General features: G+C 43.1%; 1 protein-coding gene across 1 annotated transcript in view; it reads right to left on the reverse strand.

The window, feature by feature from the left end:
* Positions 1-832: 832 nt before the first annotated feature.
* Positions 833-19,077, reverse strand: part of LOC120043646 (POU domain, class 3, transcription factor 3-like) — a gene marked incomplete at its 5' end in the record, with an annotated part of 18,523 nt that continues 278 nt past the window's right edge. The window contains one exon of the mRNA XM_038988198.1: positions 833-1,409. Coding sequence (XP_038844126.1) covers positions 834-1,409 — 576 coding nt within the window. The remainder of the gene's footprint in view (positions 1,410-19,077) is intronic.

Below are 19,077 nucleotides of genomic sequence, written 5' to 3' on the forward strand. Positions count from 1 at the left end.
CAGTGGTGTAAATGAGGGGAAACCCTTCAGGTTGTTCTGTGTGGCTCAGTTGGAAGAGCATGGGGTTTGCAATGCCAGGGTTGTGGGTTCAATTCCCATGGGGGACCAGTAAGAAAATGTATGTACTCACTGCTGTAAGTTGCTCTACTGTGTACAAGAGTGTCTGATAAACGACCTGGGCTCCTATCCAAGGTTCAACTGGCCTGGAACCCCTATATGTGCTTCCAAAGTCTGAACCGTTTCCACCACAGGTTGGGTCTGGTGCCTGACCCTGGGTTGAGATACTGATCGAATGCATAACATTTGCTGCTTGATTTCACTCGTTGGTAAAGAGCATGTTTCCCCAAAGTCAGTCCTGGGGCCCCCCTGGGTGTGTTTTTGCCTTAGCACTACACAGCTGATTCAAATAATCAAAGCTTGATTATGAGTTGGTTATTTGAATCAGCTGTGTAGTGAAACGGCAAAAACCAAAACGTGCATCCAATGGGGCCCCAGAAACGAGTTTGGGGAACCCTGCTATGGAGTATCACAGTACGAGTCATAATACCCTTAACACCTAGAGGTGAAACAGGGGAATGGTTCCATGAGTTTTTAGAAACACTTCAAATAAGGGCTGTGTTTCGTGTGTTTCGTGTAGGCTTACCCTGGTGTAAATCTCTATAGACAAGGTGAATTATTGGATAGAAAACACTCTGAAGTTTCTAAAACGTGTGTGTGTGTGTGTGTGTGTGTGTGTGTGTGTGTGTGTGTGTGTGTGTGTGTGTGTGTGTGTGTGTGTGTGTGTGTGTGTGTGTGTGTGTGTGTGTGTGTGTGTGTGAGCCAGTGTCTCTCAGCTACAGGCCAGTGACATACATCTCCATCCCGTCGTTGAAGGTGAAGATGGTGGTGGTGCTGGCACTGTTGGCCCCCTGTTTCACATCGCTGATGGTCTCATAGAAGTTCTCCCCCCCAGGCAAGGCCCTAGATGGAGGGGCCGGGGGGCATGCTGGAGGTTCCTGGGGGCATGGGGCCTCTGGAGACGATGCTCCCTGCTGAGGAGGCTTCTTCCTGGGCTTTAGTGTAGCGTTCGCCCCCAGCGCACCGTTATTGGTTCCTGCCCACTCACGTTTCCGGTGGGAGTCGATAGTGGCGTACGCCGGGTCCGACTCGGCCACCACACAGGTGGGCCAGGACTTGTCGCCGACGGGCTCGTAGCAGGGCTCCTCATGGGATCGGGCCTGGCCACCCGGGATCTCCCGACCGCCACCCCACGCCCCGTTCCCTCCCTCATTCCCTCCTGCTCCTCCTCCCCTACCTCCTCCATTCTTCCCCCCAGGGCAGTGGTTGCGGGGGAGGGTCTTGGCTGCGCTGTGGTCTGGGGAAGGTTTCTTCTTCTGTGGTTTACACACGGTGGAGTAGGTGTCTGTGATCTGAAGATGAGAGAGGGAGAGACACTTAGCTATCACATATAGTACAACTGTTGAAGTTGTGGCTACACACATCTTACACATGCAGACTTGTTCAACAGGGAGAAGGCTATAACACAGCTTATACAGTCTCACTTACAGTACATGGAAATAAAGGACAATATGACCGACCACAATGATTTACTTAAGAAGTTTTGTAATTTAATGTCCTAAATTGTCTTTTTTTATTATACATGCAGTGTATTCGGAAAGTATTCAGACCCCTTGAATTTTTCCACATTTTGGTACGTTACAGCCTTATTCTAAAATGGACAAAATTGTTGTGTTCCTAATCAATCTACACACAATCTACACACAATACCCCCATAATGACAAAGCAAATGTATATATAAAAAAACTGAACTATCACATTTACATAAGTATTCAGACCCTTTACTCAGTGCTTTGTTGAAGCACCTTTGGCAGCGATTACAGCCTCGAGTCTTCTTGGGTATGACGCTACAAGGTTGGCACACCTGTATTTTGGGAGTTTTTCCCATTCTTCTCTGCAGATCCTCTCAAGCTCTTTCAGGTTGGATGGGGAGCATCGCTGCACAGCTATTTTCAGGTCTATCCAGAGATGTTCGATTGGGTTCAAGTCCGGGCTCTGGCTGGGCCACTCAAGAGATTTGTCCCGAAGCCCCTCTTGTGTTGTCTTGGCTGTGTGCTTAGGGTCATTGTCCTGTTGGAAGGTGAACCTTCGCTCCAGTCTGAGGTCCTGAGCTCTCTATAGAAGGTTTTCATCAAGGATCTCGCTGTACTTTGCTCCGTTCATCTTTCCCTCGATCCTGACTAGTCTCCCAGACGCTGCCGCTGAAAAACATCCCCACAGCATGATGCTGCCACCACCATGCTTCCCTGTAGGGATGGTGCCAGGTTTGATCAATTGAAACAGGATTCACCTGATGTAAATTTCGAGTCTCATAGCAAAGGGTCTGAATACTTAAGTAAATAAAGTATTTCTGGTTCTTATTTGTAATAAATTTGCACACATGTTATTATGGGGTATTGTGTGTAGATAGATGAGCTAAAAAAGTATGGAATCCATTTTAGAATAAGGCTGTAACGTAACACAATGTGGAAAAAGTGAGGGGTCTGAATACTTTCCAAATGCACTGTACTCTGTAGACAGGCCCATGCCAAAAGTTTAACACTGTATGAAAATCCCTTGGGGTCTGAGAGAGCTAGAGAATGAGAGAGATATGGAGAACGATAGGTAAAGAGAGAGATATGGAGAACGATAGATAAAGAGAGAGATATGGAGAACGATAGGTAAAGAGAGAGAGAGCTGATTGCTCAGCAAGCATTTCTCATGAGCAGTAGAGCAGAGGTGCCAGTCCGGGTGTGAACATGGAAGACACCCATGACCGTATCACAAAATCCTTTGGGACACCTCTCTCCTAATAAAACTATGACACAGGAATGCCATGGAGGTCACAACGTCAGTTAAATGAAATGCCTCTGCAAGGTTCTACACATGCCATTTGGTTGTGAAAATGTTAAAGACTTAAGAGCTCTAGTAGTTACACTCACTCACTCACTCACTCACTCACTCACTCACTCACTCACTCACTCACTCACTCACTCACTCACTCACTCACTCACTCACTCACTCACTCACTCACTCACTCACTCACTCACAATCAAACTCTCACTCACTCACACTCTCACTCACTCACACTCACTCAGTCACTCACAATCAAACACTCAGTCACTCACTCACTCAGTCACTCACTCACTCACTCACTCACTCACTCACTCACTCACTCACTCACTCACTCACTCACTCACTCACTCACTCACTCACTCACTCACTCACTCACAATCAAACTCTCTCTCACTCACTCACTCACTCACTCACTCACTCACTCACTCACTCACTCACTCACTCACTCACTCACTCACTCACTCACTCACTCACTCAATCACTCACTCACTCACTCACTCACTCACTCACTCACTCACTCACTCACTCACTCACTCACTCACTCACTCACTCATTGAGAAGCATGTTTTAGAGTTTTGGCTGGCATCCAGATCCCTGACACACACCATTCTATTTTCTCCACTACTTGTCCGGGCTGACTGTGGTGAAATGTAACTGGTTTATCCTGTGGTTAGGTAACTCTGCCACTCAACCCAGCGACAGCACACAGCAGGCTGATAACACAGTTTACTCTAGCTTATCCTGCCTGGGAAAAATGGGTCAGGTTACTGCACTGTGCAAGTAGTGTCAACACACACACACACAGGCCTTGCATACTTTAGGTGCAGGCTGACACACAGACAGACAGTCACGAGGGCAATAAAAACCTCACCATATCATCAAAGGCACCAGGCCTGCTGTACGTTTCACATGTAGAATACAAGTGTTGAATTGAGCATACAGTGCATTCGGAAAGTATTCAGACCTCTTGACCTTTTCCACATTTTGTTACGTTGCATCCTTATTCATTTATTTTATTTTATTGTTTAATTCACCTTTACTTAACCAGGTAGGCTAGTTGAGAACAAGTTCTCATTTACAACTGCAACCTGGCCAAGATAAAGCAAAGCAGTGCGACACAAACAACAACATAGAATTGCACATGGAATAAACAAACATACAGTCAATAATACAATAGAAAAAGTCTATATACAGTGTGTGCAAATGAGGTAGGATAAGGGAAGTAAAGCAATAAATAGGCCATAGTGGCAAAATAATTACAATATAGCAATTAAACACTAGAGTGATAGATGTGCAGAAGATGAGTGTGCAAGTAGAGATACTGAGGTGCAAAGGTGCAAAATAAAATAAATTATTAACAGTATGGGGATGAGGTACTTGGATGGGCTAATTACAGATGGGTTATGTACAGGTGCAGCGATCTGTGAGCTGCTCTGACAGCTGGTGCTTAAAGCTAGTGAGGGAGATATGAGTCTCCAGCTTCAGTGATTTTTGCAGTTCGTTCCAGTCATTGGCAACAGAGAACTGGAAGGAAAAGCGGCCGAACGAAGAATTGGCTTTGGGGGTGACCAGTGAAAAATACCTGCTGGAGCGCATGCCAAGTGTGGGTGCTGCTCTGGTGAACAGTGAGCTGAGATAAGGCGGGGCTTTACCTAGCAAAGACTTATAGATGACCTGGAGCCAGTGGGTTTGGCGATGAATATGAAGCGAGGGCCAGCCAACGAGAGCGTATAGGTCTCAGTGGTGGGTAGTATATGGGGCTTTGGTGACAAAACGGATGGCACTGTGATAGACTGCATCCAATTCGCTGAGTAGAGTGTTGGAGGCTATTTTGTAAATAACATCGCCGAAGTCAACGATCGGTAGGATAGTCAGTTTACGAGGGTATGTTTGGCAGCATGAGTGAAGGATGCTTTGTTGCGAAATAGGAAGCCGATTCTAGATTTAATTTTGGATTGGAGATGCTTAATGTTAGTCTGGAAGGAGAGTTTACAGTCTAACCAGACACCTAGGTATTTGTAGTTGTCCACATATTCTAAGTCAGAACCGTCCAGACTAGTGATGCTGGACAGGCGGGCAGGTGTGGGCAGCGATCGGTTGAAGAGCATGCATTTAGTTTTACTTGCATTTAAGAGCAGTTGGAGGCCACGGAAGGAGAGTTGTATGGCATTGAAGCTCGTCTGGAGGTTGGTTAACACAGTGTCCAAAGAATGGCCAGAAGTATACAGAATGGTGTCGCCTGCGTAGAGGTGGATCAGAGAATCACCAGCAGCAAGAGCGAAATCATTGATGTATACAGAGAAAAGAGTTGGCCCGAGGATTGAACCCTGTGGCACCCCCATAGAGGCTGCCAGAGGTCCAGACAACAGGCCCTCCGATTTGACACACTGAACTCTGTCTGAGAAGTAGTTGGTGAACCAGGTTGGGCAGTCATTTGAGAAACCAAGGCTGTTGAGTCTGCCGATAAGAATGTGGTGATTGACAGAGTCGAAAGCCTTGGTCAGGTCGATGAATACAGCTGCACAGTATTGTCTCTTATCGATGGCGGTTATGATATCGTTTAGGACCTTGAGCGTGGCTGAGGTGCACCCATGGCCAGCTCTGAAACCAGATTGCATAGCGGAGAAGTTACGGTGGGATTCGAAATGGTCGGTGATCTGTTTGTTAACTTGGCTTTCGAAGATTTTAGAAAGGCAGGGCAGGATGGGTATAGGTCTATAACAGTTTGGGTCTAGAGTGTCTCCCCCTTTGAAGAGGGGGATGACCGCGGCAGCTTTCCAATCTTTGGGGATCTCAGACGACACGAAAGAGAGGTTGAACAGGCTAGTAATAGGGGTTGCAACAATTTCGGCAGATCATTTTAGAAAGAGAGGGTCATTTTGCAGCTCTTTCAGAACATCAGCTGTCTGGATTTGGGTGAAGGAGAAATGGGGGAGGCTTGGGCGAGTTGCTGTGGGGGGTGCAGGGCTGTTTACCCGGGTAGGGATAGCCAGGTGGAAAGCATGGCCAGTCGTAGAAAAATGCTTATTGAAATTCTCAATTATCGCGGATTTATCGGTGGTGACAGTGTTTCCTAGCCTCAGTGCAGTGGGCAGCTGGGGAGGAGGTGCTCTTATTCTCCATGGACTTCACAGTGTCCCAGAACTTTTGGGAGTTTGTGCTAAAGGATGCACATTTCTGTTAGAAAAAGCTAGCCTTAGCTTTCCTAACTGCCTGTGTATATTGGTTCCTAACTTCCCTGAAAAGTTGCATAACGCAGGGGGCTATTCGATGCTAATGCAGAACGCCACATAATGTTTTTGTGCTGATCAAGGGCAGTCAGGTCTGGAGTGAACCAAGGGCTATATCTGTTCCTGGTTCAACATTTTTGGAATGGGCCATGCTTATTTAAGATGGTGAGGAAAGCACTTTTAAAGAATAACCAGGCATCCTCTACTGACGGAATGCGGTCAATATCCTTCCAGGATACCCGGGCCAGGTCGAGTAGAAAGGCCTGCTTGCTGAAGTGCTTTAGGGAGCGTTTGACAGAGATGAGGGGTGGTCTGTACTTAAAATGGATTAAGTAATTATTTTCCCTCATCAATCTACACACAATACCCCATAATTACAAAACAAAAACAGGTTTTTAGAAATGTTTGCAAATGTATAAAAACACCAAAATCAGAAATACATTATTTACATAAATATTCAAACCCTTTGCTATGAGACTCGAAATTGAGCTCAGGTGCATCCTGTTTCCATTGATCATCCTTGAGATGTTTCTACAACTTGATTGGAGTCCATCTGTTGTAAATTCAAATGATTGTACATGATTTGGAAAGACACACACCTGTCTATATAAGGTCTCACAGATGACAGTGGATGTCAGAGCAAAAACCAAGCCATGAGGTCAAAGTAATTGTCTGTAGAGCTCCGAGACAGGATTGTGTCGAGGCACAGATCTGGGGAAGGGTACCAAAACATTTCTGCAGCACTGAAGGTCCCCAAGAACACAGTGGCCTCCAACATTCTTAAATGGAAGAAGTTTGGAACCACCAAGACTCTTCCTAGAGCTGGCCGCCCGGCCAAACTGAGCAATCAGGGGAGAAGAGCCTTGGTCAGGGAGGTGACCAAGGACCCGATGGTCACTCTGACAGAGCAGATGTGTTGTTACCTACCCTTGCCACCTGGGGGGCGGCCCGTCAGGAAGTCCAGGATCCAGTTGCAGAGGGAGGTGTTGAGTCCCAGGGTCCTTAGCTTAGTGATGAGCTTTGAGGGCACTATTGTGTTGAACACTGAGCTGTAGTCAATGAACAGCATTCTCACGTAGGTGTTTCTTTTGTCCAGATGTGAAAGGGCAGTGTGGAGATACAATAGAGATTGCATCATCTGTGTATCTGTTGGGGCGGTATGCAAATTGGAGTGGGTCTAGGGTTTCTGGGATAATGGTGTTGATATGAGCCATGACCAGCCTTTCAAAGCACTTCATGGTTACAGACGTGAGTGCTACGGGTCGGTAGTCATTTAGGCAGGTTACCTTGGTGTACTTGGGCACAGGTACTATGCTGGTCTGCTTGAAACATGTTGGTATTACAGACTCGGTCAGGGACAGGTTGAAAATGTCAGTGGAGACACTTGCCAGTTGGTCAGCGCATGCTCGGAGTACACGTCCTGGTAATCCGGTGAAGCATGGTGGTGGCAGCATCATGCTGTGGGAATGTTTTTCAGCGGCAGCGTCTGGGAGACTAGTCAGGATCAAGGAGTATAAAGAGCAAAGTATAAAGAGATCCTTGATATAAACCTGCTCCAGTGCGCTCAGGACTTCAGACTGGGGCGAAGGTTCACCTTCCAACAGGACAACAAACCTAAGCACACAGCCAAGACAACACAAGAGTGGCTTCGGGACAAGTCTCTGAATGTCCTTGAGTGGCCCAGCTAGAGCCCGGACTTGAACCTGATCGAACATCTCTGGAGAGACCTGAAAATAGCTGTACAGCGACGCTCCCCTTCCAACCTGACAGAGCTTGAGAGGATCTGCAGAGAAGAATGGGAGAAACTCCCCCAAATACAGGTGTGCCAAGCTTGTAACGTCATACCCAAGAAGACTTGAGGCTGTAATCGCTGCCAATGGTGCTTCAACAAAGTACTGTGTAAAGGGTCTGAATACTTATGTAAATGTGATATTTAATTTAATTTTAAATACATTTGCAAACATTTCTAAAAACCTGTTTTTCCCTTGTCATTACAGGGTATTGTGTGTAGATTGATGAGGGGTAAAACACTATTTAATACATTTTAGAATAAGGCTGTAACGTAACAAAATGTGGAAAAAGTGAAGGGGTCTGAATACTTTCCCAATGCACTGTATATATTTTATACTCTGAAAAACCTCATACAAGAGAAGATTAACAAAAAGAGTTCCTCTTTTCAAAAGATTCAACATGAAATCTCTCTCTCGTCTCTCTCTCACTGTCTTTCTCTATCTCTCTCTCTTCCTGACAGACTTCGAGCCACACGTATATACCCTGCCCCCACAAATCTGTGGTGATCTTTTTTGATAAACAAAGACCCTACCATGCGCTGTGTGTGGGCTCTGTGCAGTCATTCTGTGTGTGTATGTTTGTGTGTGTGAATGTGTGCATGCGCGTGCGCTCTGCAGCGTTTTCAGCAGAGGAAGGAAGTCACAAGATGATGGGGGTTTCAGAACTTCAGTTGTTGAGGAAGCTTGTACGGTATATTTAAATATATTTGTAATTCTCCTCCTACTCTTCTCCTTGTCTTTAAGATACTGTTCATATGTCTGCTCTCTGTGTGTGACAGAACTATTAACTTGGCACCAAAACGAATTTTGAGATATCTTAAATATCGTATTTCTGTTATTTTGTGGATATCAGAAAATACGTAGTGAGTTTCAGAATGTTTTGTCTGCATTATGTATGTTAGGGGGTAAGACCCAGTTTGGGAGATCTGATTGGTTGAGAGCAGGCCAGCGCCTACCAAAGGCAAGTAGAGGAGTGGAGGAGCGAGAGGAGAAGGAGGAGTGGAGGGTAGTGGTGGAAATTCAACTGACACACTCCAGAGTATACTAGGGTGTGTCTGAACAACAGAGAGAACTCAGAGTGAACAAGAACATTATTAAAGAGAAAGAGGGATTAATAACTGTTCATTTTGTTTCATAGATGATTTTATAGCTAACATATTCAAACTACACAAGAAAACAATACATGAAAGAGGAATTAAGGGGGAAGACGAGAGAAAGGGAAAGACAGAGACAAACAGTAAGAGACAAAGACAGTGAAAGATTTAGTGATTGAGGGAGAAAGAGGGAGAGAAACCCTTTAAACTCTGCTCACAGCCACACAGCAACAGGAGGCAGTGGCTCAACCCTGTCTTATACCCAGAGACAAGGAGTTAACCAGCTCAGCAGCTGCTTCTTCCTGACTCGGGAGCTAAACTACAGCTTGGTCACAAGTAGCTTGCTCCTGCTGCACTTTCCTCATAACATCCTGTACACTATGTATGGACAGAGGATGACTCAGTGTCTTCCTGTTACATTCAGTTTAACAGAGGCAAGGGGATGTTAAATGTCAATAAAGTCTATATACTGTATGTGGAAACCTAAAAGAAGGAAATGAAAACGATCTGGAGATAAATGGAAAAACGTGCAATACGGACTGCCCTGGGGGACATTTGCAGATGACCTATGTTACCCATTCAGAAAAAGAGTTTAAGTCAAGTTAGAACCTGTCTATTTAGGTGAACATGGAAGAACGGGGCCCTCCGAGTTTAATCCTGAACCCCACCCTGAAGCTAAAACAGGCAACACAAACTAACAATCCCCAGACCACTGGTCACTCCCTTAAGACACGGACACAAACTAACCATCCCCAGACCACTGGTCACTCCCTTAAGACACGGACACAAACTAACAATCCCCAGACCACTGGTCACTCCCTTAAGACACGGACACAAACTAACAATCCCCAGACCACTGGTCACTCCCTTAAGACACGGACACAACGGCAGCGTTTGCTGGCCGAGAGTACATAGGACCTCTGAACACAGTGCCAGCCATAGTTTTCAAACTGATTCTATATATAGCGGGTGGTCCCTAAAACACACCGTGCTGAACGAACGGCAGACAAACAGCAAATCAACATTCGGTCAGTGTGGGTGGAGAGAGAGACACATTCACAGCCCAGTAAGCTGTGTAACTGTCACACCCTGATCTGTTTCACCTGTCTTTGTGTTTGTCTCCACCCCCCTCCAGGTGTCACCCATCTTCCCCATTATCCCCTGTGTACTTATACCTGTGTTCTCTGTTTGTCTGTTGCCAGTTGGTTTTGTTTTGTCAAGCCTACCAGTGTTTTTTCCCGTGCTCCTGTCTGTCTCTAGTTCCTGTTTTCTAGCTTTCCTGGTTTTTGACCATTCTGCCTGCCCTGACCCTGAGCCTGCCTGCCGTTCTGTACCTACAGACTCTGCTCTGGACTACTGACCGCTGTCTGCCCTTGACCTGTTGTTTGCCTGCCCCACTGTTTTTGAAATAAACTTTTGTTACTTTGAAACTGTTTGCATCTGGGTCTTCTCCTGAGCCTTGACAACAACATCAGAAATTCATACAGATGGGCCCAAAACAGGACAGATGAATACCAGAAAGCAACCAATAACCATAAACTTTCTGGATACCACATCCACTTACAGTAAAGAAGGCATCAATCTAGCCTTAAAAACCATCAACTATATATTCAGGCAAACAGCAAAAGAAGCACAACTGAAATGGACAAAAAAACGAATAAAAAAAACTACAGATGACAACAGAAGAACAGTATTAAATCAAAAGCACAAAGACCCAAATAATGGTGAATTACTCCTTCATTAAAGCTATATAAACGTACACTTAGAACCAAAAGAGCCCAGTACAACAGCAAGCAACTGACACTAATTGAGGAGTCCATAAACACAAACAACTTCTGGCAAAAGTTGGAAAACCCCCCAAGAAATCTAAACAAGAGGAATTAGCGATACAAAATGGTGACATATGGACAACCCATTTTAAAACTAAATGTATGCAAATGCAGAACAATGCCACATTCATGAGAAGTTGAATGGATTGACAAAAGCTATGAAGGAAAATCTAAATCCATAGACTTCCCAATTATTATAACAAACTTCATGCCCTCAAATTTGAAAAAGCATGTGGATCAGATGGTATCCTAAATGAGATGCTCATATTCACTGGTGCAAAATGTAAATGGGCTACATTAAAACGGTTTAATTTGAGCCTGAGTGTAGGTTATTTCCCTGACATCTGGAACCGAGGACTCATAACCCCAATCTTTAAGGAAGGAGACAAATTTGATCCAAACAATTACAGAGGCATTTGTGTGAATGGTAACCTGGGGAAGGTTTTCTGTGTATAAATGTAAGAGTTCTAAACTTCCTTAATAAGCACAATGTCTTGGGTAAAAGCCAAAGTGGATTTATACCAAAACATAGCACAACCGATCGTATTTACACCCTAAACACCCTGATAGATAAACATGTCCACCAAAATAATACCAACATTTATGCTATCTTTATTGACTTCCAAAAATAATTTGATACTATTTGGCATACAGGATTGTTCACAAAGTTATTGAAAGTGGTGTTAGGGGTAAAACATATGACATAATTAAATAAATACGTGTAGCATCAAAATTGGCAAGAAAACAACAGAATTCTTTAACCAGGAGTGGGGCCTTTGCCAGGGTTGCAATCTATGCCCTGCGTGCTTCAATATTTACATCAACGAATTGGCCATTTTAGAAAAATCCTCAGCCCCTGGTGTTAGTCTCCACAATTCATAGGTTAAATGCATGCGCATCTTCACAGATGACCTGTGCCTGCTTTCACCCTCAGCACATGGCCTACAGTAGAGCCTGGACCTGCTAGAACAGTACTGCCAGACCCGGGCCCTGGCAGTAAACACCAAAAATACTAAAATAATGATGTTGCAGAAAAATATCCAGATCTAAGGGAATTAGACCAAAGTTCTCAATTGGTACAACATATAAAGAGTACTGCACACACTACAATTACTTAAAAATAAGCTCAACTGGACACCTAAATGAGGCAGTACAGACTCAGTGAGCATAGCCTTGCTATTGAGAAAGGCCGCCATAGGCAGACCTGTCTCTCAAGAGAAGACAGGCTATGTGCACAATGCCCACAAAATGAGATGGAAACTGAGATGCACTTCCTAAGCTCCTGCCAAATGTATGACAATTTAGAGACACATATTTCCCTCAGATTACACAGACCCACAAAGAATTTGAAAAAAAAAACCAATTTTGATAAACTCTCATATCTATTGGGTGAAATACCACCGTGTCCATCACAGCAGCAAGATTTGTGACCTGTTGCCACAAGAAAAGGGCAACAAGGAAGAACAAACACCATTGTAAATAAACCCATATTTATGTTTAATTATTTTCAATTTTGTACTTTAACTATTTGCACATCATTACAACACTGTATATAGACATAATATGACAATTTAAATGTCTTTATTATTTTGTAACTTTTAATGTTTACTGTCAATTTTTATTGTTTATTTCACTTTTGTTTATTATCTATTTCACTTGCTTTGGCAATGTAAACATATGTTTCTCGTGCCAATAAAACCCTTAAATTGAATTGAATTGAGAGAGAGAGAGATAGGGAGGGAGGGGTTGCTTTACCCTCCTGACTCCAGACTGTCTCATTTCAAGAGACCCTCCCAAGTATCCCATAACTCCTCATGTCAATCATTCCAATTACTTCTGGTCTGGAACCGAGCGAAAAGTGGAACTGGCCAGAAGTAGTGCACTACATGAGTAATGGGGTGTCACTTGGTCCTATAGTTTGACTGATATGTTAGAGCTAAGGGTCAGGGTGTAGAGGTTATGGGTTATGGGTCGACCGCCATATTGGGGTTCCACATGGCTGTAACCCGACCCTGCAGTTTAACCACAGACCAGGCCCCTGACCCAGTTTGACTCAGGAAGACATGGACGTCAAAGGTTGTCTGTGTTATGACGGCTCGGCCAATCAAAGAGGAGCTCTCTTAGTAAACATGACCCCCTCTGTCACAATTCACACATAAAGCTAACCAGACCTGGGTTCGAATACATGTGTATTTGAGTATTTGTTATTTAAATACATGTTTTCTGTGTATTTGAGTATATTTGCCCGGTCGGTCTCTCAGACCTTGTATGTGTGTGTCCCTCTGGTCTTTTAGTGGTTCTAAAGGTCAAAACCAAAACATTTGGTCAGTCACTATCGTCTTGGCTTTTGGAATAGCCTGCCAGAGAATCTGAGGGCCTCAGAAACTGTAGACATTTTTAAGAAAGACCTTAAGATAGATATTTTTAGCCATGCTTTTACACTGAACAAAAATATAAACGCAACATGTAAAGTGTTGGTCCAATGTTTGATGAGCTGAAATAAAAGATCCCAGAAATGTTCTACACGCACAACAAGCTTATTTCTCTCAATTGTTTTGCACAAATTTGTTTACATCCCTGTTAGTTTACATCCCTGTTAGTTTACATCCCTGTTAGTTTACATCCCTGTTAGTTTACATCCCTGTTAGTTTACATCCCTGTTAGTTTACATCCCTGTTAGTTTACATCCCTGTTAGTTTACATCCTTGTTAGTTTACATCCCTGTTAGTATACATCCCTGTTAGTTTACATCCCTGTTAGTTTACATCCCTGTTAGTTTACATCCCTGTTAGTTTACATCCTTGTTAGTTTACATCCCTGTTAGTTTACATCCCTGTTAGTTTACATCCCTGTTAGTTTACATCCCTGTTAGTGAGCATCCCTGTTAGTTTACATCCCTGTTAGTGAGCATCCCTGTTAGTTTACATCCCTGTTAGTTTACATCCCTGTTAGTTTACATCCCTGTTAGTTTACATCCCTGTTAGTTTACATCCCTGTTAGTGAGCATCCCTGTTAGTTTACATCCCTGTTAGTTTACATCCCTGTTAGTGAGCATCCCTGTTAGTTTACATCCCTGTTAGTGAGCATCCCTGTTAGTTTACATCCCTGTTAGTTTACATCCCTGTTAGTGAGCCTTACATCCCTGTTAGTTTACATCCCTGTTAGTTTACATCCCTGTTAGTTTACATGCCTGTTAGTTTACATCCCTGTTAGTTTACATCCCTGTTAGTTTACATCCCTGTTAGTGCACATCCCTGTTAGTTTACATCCCTGTTAGTTTACATCCCTGTTAGTGAGCATCCCTGTTAGTTTACATCCCTGTTAGTTTACATCCCTGTTAGTTTACATCCCTGTTAGTGCACATCCCTGTTAGTTTACATCCTTGTTAGTGAGCATCCCTGTTAGTTTACATCCCTGTTAGTGAGCCTTACATCCCTGTTAGTTTACATCCCTGTTAGTTTACATCCCTGTTAGTTTACATGCCTGTTAGTTTACATCCCTGTTAGTTTACATCCCTGTTAGTTTACATCCCTGTTAGTGCACATCCCTGTTAGTTTACATCCCTGTTAGTTTACATCCCTGTTAGTGAGCATCCCTGTTAGTTTACATCCCTGTTAGTTTACATCCCTGTTAGTTTACATCCCTGTTAGTGCACATCCCTGTTAGTTTACATCCTTGTTAGTTTACATCCCTGTTAGTTTACATCCCTGTTAGTTTACATCCCTGTTAGTTTACATCCCTGCTGGTGAGCATCCCTGTTAGTGAGCATCCCTGTTAGTTTACATCCCTGTTAGTTTACATCCCTGTTAGTTTACATCCCTGTTAGTTTACATCCCTGTTAGTTTACATCCCTGCTGGTGAGCATCCCTGTTAGTGAGCATCCCTGTTAGTTTACATCCCTGTTAGTGCACATCCCTGTTAGTTTACATCCCTGTTAGTTTACATCCCTGTTAGTGAGCATCCCTGTTAGTTTACATCCCTGTTAGTTTACATCCCTGTTAGTTTACATCCTTGTTAGTTTACATCCCTGTTAGTTTACATCCCTGTTAGTTTACATCCCTGTTAGTTTACATCCCTGTTAGTTTACATCCCTGTTAGTGAGCATCCCTGTTAGTTTACATCCCTGTTAGTTTACATCCCTGTTAGTTTACATCCCTGTTAGTTTACATCCCTGTTAGTGAGCATCCCTGTTAGTTTACATCCCTGTTAGTTTACATCCCTGTTAGTGAGCATCCCTGTTAGTTTACATCCCTGTTAGTTTACATCCCTGTTAGTGAGCATCCCTGTTAGTTTACATCCCTGTTAGTTTACATCCCTGTTAGTTTACATCCTTGTTAGTTTACATCCCTGTTAGTGCACATCCCTGTTAGTGAGCCTTACATCCCTGTTAGTTTATATCCCTGTTAGTTTACATCCCTGTTAGTTTACATGCCTGTTAGTTTACATCCCTGTTAGTTTACATCCCTGTTAGTTTACATCCCTGTTAGTGCACATCCCTGTTAGTTTACATCCCTGTTAGTTTACATCCCTGTTAGTGAACATCCCTGTTAGTTTACATCCTTGTTAGTTTACATCCCTGTTAGTTTACATCCCTGTTAGTTTACATCCCTGTTAGTTTACATCCCTGCTGGTGAGCATCCCTGTTAGTGAGCATCCCTGTTAGTTTACATCCCTGTTAGTTTACATCCCTGTTAGTTTACATCCCTGTTAGTTTACATCCCTGTTAGTGCACATCCCTGTTAGTGAGCCTTACATCCCTGTTAGTTTATATCCCTGTTAGTTTACATCCCTGTTAGTTTACATGCCTGTTAGTTTACATCCCTGTTAGTTTACATCCCTGTTAGTTTACATCCCTGTTAGTGCACATCCCTGTTAGTTTACATCCCTGTTAGTTTACATCCCTGTTAGTGAACATCCCTGTTAGTATACATCCCTGTTAGTTTACATCCCTGTTAGTTTACATCCCTGTTAGTTTACATCCCTGTTAGTTTACATCCTTGTTAGTTTACATCCCTGTTAGTTTACATCCCTGTTAGTTTACATCCCTGTTAGTTTACATCCCTGTTAGTGAGCATCCCTGTTAGTTTACATCCCTGTTAGTGAGCATCCCTGTTAGTTTACATCCCTGTTAGTTTACATCCCTGTTAGTTTACATCCCTGTTAGTTTACATCCCTGTTAGTTTACATCCCTGTTAGTTTACATCCCTGTTAGTGAGCATCCCTGTTAGTTTACATCCCTGTTAGTTTACATCCCTGTTAGTGAGCATCCCTGTTAGTTTACATCCCTGTTAGTTTACATCCCTGTTAGTGAGCATCCCTGTTAGTTTACATCCCTGTTAGTTTACATCCCTGTTAGTGAGCCTTACATCCCTGTTAGTTTACATCCCTGTTAGTTTACATCCCTGTTAGTTTACATGCCTGTTAGTTTACATCCCTGTTAGTTTACATCCCTGTTAGTTTACATCCCTGTTAGTGCACATCCCTGTTAGTTTACATCCCTGTTAGTTTACATCCCTGTTAGTGAGCATCCCTGTTAGTTTACATCCCTGTTAGTTTACATCCCTGTTAGTTTACATCCCTGTTAGTGCACATCCCTGTTAGTTTACATCCTTGTTAGTGAGCATCCCTGTTAGTTTACATCCCTGTTAGTGAGCCTTACATCCCTGTTAGTTTACATCCCTGTTAGTTTACATCCCTGTTAGTTTACATGCCTGTTAGTTTACATCCCTGTTAGTTTACATCCCTGTTAGTTTACATCCCTGTTAGTGCACATCCCTGTTAGTTTACATCCCTGTTAGTTTACATCCCTGTTAGTGAGCATCCCTGTTAGTTTACATCCCTGTTAGTTTACATCCCTGTTAGTTTACATCCCTGTTAGTGCACATCCCTGTTAGTTTACATCCTTGTTAGTTTACATCCCTGTTAGTTTACATCCCTGTTAGTTTACATCCCTGTTAGTGCACATCCCTGTTAGTTTACATCCTTGTTAGTTTACATCCCTGTTAGTTTACATCCCTGTTAGTTTACATCCCTGTTAGTTTACATCCCTGCTGGTGAGCATCCCTGTTAGTGAGCATCCCTGTTAGTTTACATCCCTGTTAGTTTACATCCCTGTTAGTTTACATCCCTGTTAGTTTACATCCCTGTTAGTTTACATCCCTGTTAGTTTACATCCCTGCTGGTGAGCATCCCTGTTAGTGAGCATCCCTGTTAGTTTACATCCCTGTTAGTGCACATCCCTGTTAGTTTACATCCCTGTTAGTTTACATCCCTGTTAGTGAGCATCCCTGTTAGTTTACATCCCTGTTAGTTTACATCCCTGTTAGTTTACATCCTTGTTAGTTTACATCCCTGTTAGTTTACATCCCTGTTAGTTTACATCCCTGTTAGTTTACATCCCTGTTAGTTTACATCCCTGTTAGTGAGCATCCCTGTTAGTGAGCATCCCTGTTAGTTTACATCCCTGTTAGTTTACATCCCTGTTAGTTTACATCCCTGTTAGTTTACATCCCTGTTAGTTTACATCCCTGTTAGTGAGCATCCCTGTTAGTTTACATCCCTGTTAGTTTACATCCCTGTTAGTGAGCATCCCTGTTAGTTTACATCCCTGTTAGTTTACATCCCTGTTAGTGAGCATCCCTGTTAGTTTACATCCCTGTTAGTTTACATCCCTGTTAGTTTACATCCCTGTTAGTTTACATCCCTGTTAGTGCACATCCCTGTTAGTGAGCCTTACATCCCTGTTAGTTTATATCCCTGTTAGTTTACATCCCTGTTAGTTTACATGCCTGTTAGTTTACATCCCTGTTAGTTTACATCCCTGTTAGTTTACATCCCTGTTAGTGCACATCCCTGTTAGTTTACATCCCTGTTAGTTTACATCCCTGTTAGTGAACATCCCTGTTAGTTTACATCCTTGTTAGTTTACATCCCTGTTAGTTTACATCCCTGTTAGTTTACATCCCTGTTAGTTTACATCCCTGCTGGTGAGCATCCCTGTTAGTGAGCATCCCTGTTAGTTTACATCCCTGTTAGTTTACATCCCTGTTAGTTTACATCCCTGTTAGTTTACATCCCTGCTGGTGAGCATCCCTGTTAGTGAGCATCCCTGTTAGTTTACATCCCTGCTGGTGAGCATCCCTGTTAGTGAGCATCCCTGTTAGTTTACATCCCTGTTAGTTTACATCCTTGTTAGTTTACATCCCTGTTAGTTTACATCCCTGTTAGTTTACATCCCTGTTAGTTTACATCCCTGTTAGTGAGCATCCCTGTTAGTTTACATCCCTGTTAGTGAGCATCCCTGTTAGTTTACATCCCTGTTAGTTTACATCCCTGTTAGTGCACATCCCTGTTAGTTTACATCCCTGTTAGTTTACATCCCTGTTAGTTTACATCCCTGTTAGTTTACATCCCTGTTAGTTTACATCCCTGTTAGTTTACATCCCTGTTAGTGCACATTTTTACTTTGCCAAGATAATCTACCTGACAGGTGTGGCATATCAAGAAGCTGATTAAACAGCATGATCATTACACATGTGCACCTTGTACTGGGGACAATAAAAGGCCCCTCTAAAATGTGCAGTTTTGTCACACAACACAATGCCACAGATGTCTCAAGTTTTGAGGGAGCGTGCAATCGGCATGCTGACTGCAGGAACGTCCACCAGAGCTGTTGCCAAAGAATTTAATGTTCATTTCTCCACCATAAGCCGCCTCCAACGTCGTTTTAGAGAATTTGGCAGTACGCCCAACCGGCCTCACAACCGCAGACCACGTGTATGGTGTCATGTGGGTGAGCGTTTTGCTGAGGTCAACATTGTGAACAGAGTGCCCCATGGTGGTGGTGGGGTTATGGTATGGGTAGGCATAAGCTATGTACAACAAACACAGCTATTTATTTATTTCATCTCATTCTATATAAATAGAATACATTTGTCTCTTTATTGTATTCTTGTCTATCTTCATTTGTTATTTGTATAGAAAACGTGTGTTTGCCTTCTATTCTTTTATTTCTTTCAGCACTTTGAAATGCATCCTCTGTAGACGTGCTACATACACAAAGATTTATTGATTGAAATGCATGGGAGAGTATTTGACTCAGTGTATTTGAGTTTTTTCAAATACTTTCCAAGTGTATTTCCAAATACATTCCAATATTCAACTACTTGTTATTTTTTTCAAAGAAAGGTTATCTGAATACATGTTTTGAAATGTATTTTGAAAAGTAATTGAAATACCTGAA

The sequence above is a fragment of the Salvelinus namaycush genome, unplaced genomic scaffold (assembly GCF_016432855.1).
Source record: "Salvelinus namaycush isolate Seneca unplaced genomic scaffold, SaNama_1.0 Scaffold985, whole genome shotgun sequence".
Taxonomy (NCBI): Eukaryota; Metazoa; Chordata; class Actinopteri; order Salmoniformes; family Salmonidae; genus Salvelinus; species Salvelinus namaycush.